The 9,041-nt window shown below is 32.2% G+C and overlaps 1 protein-coding gene across 1 annotated transcript; it reads left to right on the forward strand.

The window, feature by feature from the left end:
- The first annotated feature begins 330 nt into the window (after window positions 1-330).
- On the forward strand, window positions 331-2,430 carry LOC132548369 (uncharacterized). Its single transcript, XM_060212231.1, has 2 exons — window positions 331-470; window positions 2,268-2,430. The coding sequence occupies exons 1-2, from the start codon at window positions 331-333 to the stop codon at window positions 2,428-2,430; spliced, it is 303 nt and encodes a 100-aa protein (XP_060068214.1).
- Window positions 2,431-9,041: the final 6,611 nt, after the last annotated feature.

The raw sequence follows: 9,041 nt of genomic DNA on the forward strand, positions 1-9,041 counted from the left end.
TGAAAACTAGAACACAATGTAATCCAAAACAATTTAATAAGGGTGAATATCGTGTGACATATTTCGACAAAATATATAGGAGATACAAAGCCAAGCAGTTACTCAGAGAAGACATAAAACAATATTTTATATACCTAAATATATTTAAATCTCACAACGTTTTTTTCTGATCTGAATTTGTTACGTCGATATAGGTTCCCTATAAGAACATCCTTCGTAATCTTCGAACATAATCGAGATTACAAAATAGTGAAATGTCTGTAGCACCATTACATAATGTATCCTTTATTCGCTACTTCAGATCGAAAGTCAAAACTGATATATACAACTATGGAGATAGACACTAAAATCCTGGAGGAAGAAGATTTGTTGGATCCAGAGGAGAGGGAAGAAGAGCAAAAATGGGCAGAAGAATTCCGAAAACGTCAGGAAGAAATGACACGAGAAAGGCGGAAGTACGAGGAGAGAAGGTTGGTTAGTTTAAATAAAATGTAATCAATGTGAATGATGCTTTATACTTATGTTAGAGTATATTATCGATTTGCAACATTCTCTAATGATATTAATTGTATGACCTTTTCATGTTTTGCGCTTGTTTTAACAATGTTGAGCAAGAGTTTGTCGGCACATATTGGTCATGTTAGAGTGTTAAGACATACATTTGTCACCATATGTTATTATTGTTATTGTTTATAAATAAAATTATAAACACTTCAACACGTAAGGTAGTATTATTGTTAATGTTAGAAAATATTATTTTTCTATTCAAGGTTAATGAAACTGGTCTATTTCTTTAGTTGGTACTGACTGCGAGCAAAGCAGTAAAAATATTTCATACTTACTTATACTGTTGATTTGCACTCTGATATTACCACCGAAACATGCGTAAAAACCATATGAAATGAGAAAACACACAGATTTTCCTATCATCATTCCGGTTTAATAAAATATATTTATTTATAACATAGTTATCATTGTTTGAAGGGAACTCACTCGTCAATATTTTTGTTTGTAATGACTGACAATAATTTGTTGGTAACAATGATCGCACAGGTACAATACTATACAAATACAATTACCATTAATACAAAGTAAAAAGTAAACTGAAGCATGCAGTGTTTCCTCCGCTTAGGTCAGAGATGTTAAGGGTCTTAATCATTGAAACCTTGGAGAAACCTAGAATACCACAATATTGAAAACCAAATGGTGAAATTAGGGAATCTAACTCATTACATTACTCATTCAAAAAGAATGTCGATTACGTGTGTATTTTGAATAAATTAAAACGTGACATGCAAGTAATTATATGTTCACACTTTGTAGTAGACAAATGCTCGATAAGTTATTGGTCTTATATTGTACTTTGTTTTCGTCAGTTTACTCAGCGACATCTTTATAGACAACGTATAATGAGATACGATCATTAAATAAAATATACAATGGAACCCGGTCGATACATAATTTAATGTACTATTTTATTTAAATTTAACTAAACATTTTTAGGTGTTAATTCCGGAAAATATAACTCCGTACATCTAGAAGTTTCTATGTTGAATGATGCAGGTCTTTGATGCAGGGTTTTGCACATTATTTGTTGTATCCGGAAATTGGAATTTTAATAAATGTTTCTAAATTTGGTTTCTTTTATGGTCATTATGAGATATAACAGGTAGTGTAAAAATTGTAAATTAAAACAAGTACTCCGCATTAAAAACAGACGACAAACACTCCACACGTAATACTTCTATTTTACTGGTTGTTGTACACCCCATAAAAATACTTTTTTTATTCATTATTTTATAACATTAATATCAATCGATTTTAATGTCGTTACCATTCATTACGCAGTGTTTGTCTAAATAGTGAATGAGTGTTAAGTCTATCACCGAGAAGATATGAAATATATTTCAAGTATTTCTCACATGCAGGTGTTAATTAAAAATGAAATGGCGTCCGCAGATCGATTTGTACAAGTTTCCCATATATTTCGAGAATATGCTCAAATCGAAATATATTCTATTTATAGCAGTATTTGCTCTTTCTATCTGATAACAAATTACAATTCAATTATTTTTGTTTTTGTTTTTTGTTTTGTACATCCCGAAAATTGTATACAAAAGTGAAAAAATTCGAATTTCTTTGGTAGATTACACTTAAAATGGTATTTTCTGAAACTACAGTTTTTTAGCTTTTAATAGACATTTTTTTTCAAATCACGCACTTTGGGTTATAAGAAATTTCTACAATTATCTTTGCTTGCATTTCAGAAAAATTGCAGAGAAAAAAATTAATGAACTCAGTTTTCGTTGGAAAAGTTTGGAAAAACGACGAGGAAAACGAGTTCACCAGTATCTAGAACGAATGGCTACAATGGTAGCTGAAAGTAGAACTCCGAGAGGTATGGAAAGGCGAGAACATACAGTCACGTGAGGAAGAGATGTCCTGTCATTCGTATCGTCCAGTGTAATAGATGAATGACAAATATAGTTTTATAATGTCTTTGTGATAAACTATCTGGTGCAATACTTACAAATTTCCTAAATTATCCATGTCCTGTTTGAAATAACATAATATTTTGGTGACTACATCTAAGATCACCACAAGGTCAACATAAAGGAAAGGTGGCTATGTGGACGTCTGGATTACCTTTGACATGTTTAAGCCCAATCGACAGTGACAAACATGAAGTGGAATATGTGACTTTATTTGATTCATACTTCGGGCTTTCAATGAATAATGGTAGTGATCTAATTAGTTAAGTATTCCAATTGGACAGGCCATCTATGGGTGATAACCCAAGGGACTTTTAAGTCTTCCATTGTATTATATATACCCCGTCATGCGAGTCTTATTGGGTGACAACAATGTGTCATTATGGTTAAAGGATAATAACTCTCAAACAAAATAAAAATTACTTGATGAATGGTATCACTAATAAATCATTTATCAGCAATTAGTAATTGCTGATATGTATATTGATATCTAATGTATTTTTTATTTATATACTCGGAAACAGCAGTCTGCTCGATGGCCTCACGGTTAAGATACCAGCACTGAAACAAACTGATCCGCACATTATTATTCTATATATTCAATTCACAAATTGTGGAATATGAAGACGCTTATAATTATATAGGGAAATAGACATGTATAATACGTATTTACGTGACCTTGATTTATTTACCACGGTCCGAAAAGCATCAAACAATCGAATTGAGGAAGAGTAGGATGATCTGTCTATAATGTTATCACTAGGATAATGAAGAAAATCACCCAAATACAATAGATTTTGTGTGTAACTAACTCTACAAACAACTGGTGTAATTCTTGGTACATTGTGGATGTAAAGCCTAAAATAATAGAGTTACCTCCCCTTGGCTGTCACGATACAAAACTTAAAGTGTGAAATGATATGCAAGACAACTACCGTTATGGAGGTAAAATAATACGTTACGAGGATATTAAGAGGGCTTAGAGTACAGGTCTGTGAATTAATGTGTATATAACTCTACAGAGAGTAGAAACACCGGTCTTACTTAACTGGTGGTAATGAGTTTTTATCATTTCATTATAAACCGTGTATATTAGCATCTCATCTTATGCAAGATATATAGTGGAAATAGAACGAATTTAGAGAAATAATTCAGATAAATAACCCAACATCTAGTTTAACGTTCCATTTATGTGGTTCTCATATAATGCAGACATTCCCTTCGTTTCCACATCAACGAGTTCTGTGTAACCATTGGTAAGGTGGTGATTTCAACGTTCTGAAAAGTTAAATTCTGAATACTATTTTTTCTTAATAGGAATATTCATATTTTATTGTTAGAGTTTGAACTCTATTTTTTCTTTTATAGAAATAGTCATAGTCATATTATGTAGTCGGTATCTTTTATAAACATGACAAATAACAATGTTGTATTATTTGCGAAAAAACTACGAATACATTAAAAATATTTATTGAAGACAATTCATCATTGGTAACACATTTATTACAGAGAAAATCCGCACTTAATGTCCTTGATAAAAATATAGCTTAAACCTACCAAATTATCTATAACATTAGAAAACTTCTGGTTAAAACATTAAACACAAAGAAAGTACGAAACTTGTAATGTAAATCTTGCTATATAGATGTAAGTTAACAGACTTAAATAAACAACACTTAGATCTACTAACTGTCATAAGGAGAGGAAATATTCCCTCACTGAGATCCGGGAAGAGATCCTAAAACTCATCCATTGTCTTCATCGAGATCCATTTTGAGCAGTTTTTTATAATTAGCTGTGGACATCTTGAGAAGGAATCATACTATTGGAAACAAGATTTCACATCGATGTGACTTGTAAATACCATAGGTTGGAGAAGCAGGAATGTCTAGAAATGGAAATGATCACACTTCATGATTCTTACGCAGCTTGATTTATTGCTACCTAGTAGGTATCATCGTTGGGAAATATCAAGATAAGCATTTGATGTAAAAGTCTTTCGTGTTTTTCCAGTTCTTGTAATTTAAAGACATAAGCAACAAATTAAAATGAAAGAATTTGCATGGATTTTGTGACCAGATTTTATAAGCTCTTCGATAAATTCAGCCTCGTATGAAAACAAGCATAAGTTAGCCAAGAGAGAAGCATTTGTTCTGATTATTAACCTGTTTGGTGGTCTAGCTCTACGAATATCATCATATTACTTCTTGTCTTGAGCTGAATTTGAAACACTGACTCATCAAACAATATGAACGGAATAAATTGTTTTTGTGTGTGTCTTATTTGATCTAACATGTGAATATATTACTGGATTTACACTTAAGTTATCCAACAACCTGACAGGTACTGTACAGAATTCGAAAATATGTAAGAAACTGCTGTCAACTTCTAAGAAGTAACAGGACAATGGTTCATTCTTCAGACACAATCTAGTTCAACAGGTTGAGGTTATAACATTCAAGGAATGCACACTGTATACCTAGCATTTCTGGATATTGACTTGAAGGTGCAAATTTCATAATTTCAAATATCTGAAATTGTATAATCTATCATTATAAAATTAAAAGTGATTTACTGCATACCATTTCAGTGAACCTATCATACCACGTGATTGTGATATTGATTTGAAATTCCAAGTCTTCAGCCTATTACAGAGAAACAAGGTTTACATGAAGAGTTATTAGAGAAATGACGGGAATCGTTTTTCCTAAATGTAAAACAAATGTAAACACGTGTGATATAATTTTAAAGCAAAGCCCAACGGTTAAGATTTATAAACGGCACAAATTGAGAAAATTATTTTTAACTGCATCGGCTGTTACGTCCTTCTTAACTCTTCTTAAAGGGATATATATATGTATATTTTATCACATTGGAGTGCCGATATATCAACGAATAATGTGATCAATGATAAACGTTATGATTTCTCTTTCCCCTACTTTGATCTTTTTTACGGCTGTAATAGTGGTTTCATTGAAAAATGTTTTATTTTTGTGCGATATGAAGCTGGACGTCTTTGATGCTGATAGGTTTATCTGTTAGTTTCTTTCTTTCTTTTGATCATATTTTGCCCAATTTTTACTGAATTTGAGTTTGGATTATGATTTTGTTGACACGTTGACATTTTCTTAGCTGTGTTTTCGTGGACGTTTGTATCATTTCATTGTTAATGGTAAATATGCAATGTCAATAAGTGGGCACATTGAATTACCCAAAGAAATGAAAGTGACCTACACTGTATAACTCCAAGAGAACTCATCATCAAATAATCAAATCTCACAAATAACTTCCTTTCTCTCTGTTTCATCTTAATTTCCCCTTTATAATTTCGTTGCTGACCTATGTTGAAGGTTGCAGATATCAATTTCCGTTGTAGGAATTCGTCCGTTTGAGGAAGACACAACTATTTCTTCTCTAGAAGTTTTGCAATGTGACCTGATATACACCAGCGATCATTGTCCTGTCAATATTTCTCTTAGGATTCTTTCAATATGACATTGAGAACATTTGCCGATTCCTTCTAAAAGAATAATATATGACAATTATTTATTATCACTAGTGTTCGTTAGATTGTTCTAATGTTTTCAATTTTCAAAGTTTTGTTTTTGATTTTTGGTAATTGATGGTCCATCCTTAACATTATATTACTGCATTAAGCAATAACAAACAATTGGTTTTAGCAATAACATTCCGTTGAAATCCTCTTGGTACTTTAGTGTTTCTAATTATTCAAAGGAATCGGTGTAATGATGGGATGGCGGCAATACTTATAATTTTAGAGTTATGAGGAGGCACTTTGATAAGAACTTGCGTTGTGTGTTGCGATCTACCTTGTCAGTGAGGCACAGCTGGTCTAACTTCTGTTTGTGGGACATAAACTTTCACTTTAAATGTAGCTTCGAACGGTTTAGGTTAAAATTCTGTGAACCATGACATTTGACATCTTTTATATGGTATAGTGAATCGACCGAATTTCTGTTGTTGTGCTACTTTTTCTGTGCCAACGGGGCGTCCATATCTATGCTTTTGTGATTCATCAAGCAGATGATACTGTTCTACCATATGTTGCTTGTTAAACATTGTTAACGACTTTAAATTAGTTTGTCCAAATCTGTGTATTTATACAGTGGTAATAATTCCACGAGCAATTAGCATTGTCAAGGCGTTTATATTTTGCAACTTCTTACGGTTCAACCAAGGATTCAAGTTGCTTCCGTAACAATGAAATGTCAACTTATTATTGGTAAGACGCATGTTTTTCTTGACACTTGCAGCTTCTATGGATTGTTTTGGGATAGCTTGGCGGCAATCACTACCGCTGTACTTGCCTTCTTTCATTGTCTGAAGCTAGCAACGAATCGTCTGAATTCTTACAAATATACAAAATATTCAAATCAATTAATGTGATGTCGTTCATTTTCATGGGGCTAAAATTTCCTGGTTTTTCACAAGAATTCTAATTTGATGTCACTTGCTTTCGGACTGAAACATCCTCATTATGTTCTACTCTTGATCATCTTATGGAGACAGAAATTCATGGATTAAGCTTACTCACAAAATCTTTTTAGAACTTTATTGTTACTCTTTTCCTTACACATTTGTTTGGAATAATGATCTTAATGATCATGTTACTATGAATCTGTTAGTGCAGTTGAAAAGTTATAGGAAAGGAGAAATAAACTGCATTATAGTAATGATTTTCTTTCAGGTTATGCCCTCCGCTATTAATTACCTTCGACGGTCTAAACAAGTTGAAGATTGTGCAATTGCTAAATTGGCAATTCAAAAATAAAATGAATACATAACGAAGATTAGCATTAATTTCACCAACTTAAATCCTATCCTCTACATATTCATAATGTTGCTTACCAACATTGTACTAAATGAACGACAATGGTTTATTCCTGGTGATTTGACATGCCTTATTTAAATACAATGTAATAACATTTCCTGTGTAAAAATCTCAACCTGCACTGGTTCACATGTATTGGAAACGTTACCTGGCTAAAGACTCGCTTGACTGACCATTCTGTTCTTTTATAACTTGCTGGGCCCAAGTAATTCCAATTCTACCAGTCTGGAAAGAACAGACATTGTGATTTAGTAACTTTCAAGAGCACACGTAATACATTCGCATCACTAATGTCTTTCTTCCGTCAGCTTTCCAGTGACATCATAGCAATTTGTAACCACATGTAAAGGAACTAATTTGATTTACTGTTCGTTATGACCGCTGAAAAAAATGTGGCATATCTATTTACATTTTGACGAGTTGATAGTGAGTATAAACCAAGTATTAATTTCCCATTTACTGGTACTACAAAATGTATTCGACATGATGTATTACTGTAAGGTTACAATTTTTAATTAGCAAATGGCGAAATTTAGAGGAATTTAAGGGCATACCAATTTTAATGGGTAAACATATTGATCTTACACAGATCAATAGTTAATACTGAATACCAAGATCTTTCTTTCGATAACTATTCATAGTTGTAACGAACTTTGAGATATGTTATTGCATCCAACCGAATCCTTCGGGTTGTTTTTTATAAACGTTAATCGTTCAACTTTGCTTTTTTCTTTGAAATCCCAGTCTCAACCGTGGAAATACCGTCCTCAACACTAGTTCGTATGGCTTATATAAACAAAATAGAATTCATCGCTTAAATAACCAAATTCATATATAGAAAGTTTTAAAATCGAATCTTATCAGGCTTTGTATTACTTACCAGTCTTATTCTGGTAAAGTAAGATATCAAAATATCGTTTCTTTTAACACAACAAAAGTTTCCCTTTGCATAGAAATCATTTTTTGTTTTAACATTTTGTTAATGAACAAGAGGCTGAAGGGCCTTCACGGTCATCCGAGTTCTATAACCGCTGACCTTTTTGTTGTTATAAGTTATGTCTCAGAAATCATCACATTTAAATTAGTAAGATAAATTGAAGTACGTGATACTTGTAATGCAAATGCGTAACCATTAACTGTCACCCCATGTTAATAATTCCATCCAAGTTTGAGTTATTTCCAAGCATACGGAAATTAAAAAAAAATATGTTAGTTTCTTATTAGTTAGAATAAGAGTAAGCATCTTCTGCTTCATCGACAATTATCGTAAATTTTAACCCCTCCCAAATGGATTTATTTGAGACCCTGTGTCATGAAATTAATAACTTCGTTAAAACACTCTATGCTATTTGAGTCTTGAGAAAAATATTTTGGTCAATTCTCAATACGCTTTTTTTATTTACTAATTATTATTATTATTTATTCTTTATTTATTGAACCTCTCCCACGCAGGTAATGTGAGAAATTTCCTGAAAAACACTTGAAGGATTTTTGGTTTTGAGAATAAGTAAAAAATGGCAATCATTTTTGAGACGAAAGCAAGCCGTCACTTGAGTCCATGAATGACTTTCATTACTTTCTTTACGTTTCCTTTGACGTTCCTCTAAAATCATCAGATAAATGAAAACTATGACTTATGGGGCCAGTGAATCTCCAAATCAAGATTATGACATTTCTTTCAATTACTATGGATTTTC

This window comes from Ylistrum balloti, unplaced genomic scaffold (assembly GCF_031769215.1).
Source record: "Ylistrum balloti isolate Yb309-2 unplaced genomic scaffold, AGI_CSIRO_Ybal_v1 Utg370010, whole genome shotgun sequence".
In the NCBI taxonomy this organism is placed as follows: domain Eukaryota; kingdom Metazoa; phylum Mollusca; class Bivalvia; order Pectinida; family Pectinidae; genus Ylistrum; species Ylistrum balloti.

Excerpts from the sequence above, each read along its gene's own strand:
- LOC132548369 (XM_060212231.1), top strand. The coding sequence starts at position 331 with ATGGAGATAGACACTAAAATCCTGGAGGAAGAAGATTTGTTGGATCCA. Across the intron at positions 471-2,267 it reads CGGAAGTACGAGGAGAGAAG|AAAAATTGCAGAGAAAAAAA; the intron begins GTTGGTTAGTTT and ends CTTGCATTTCAG.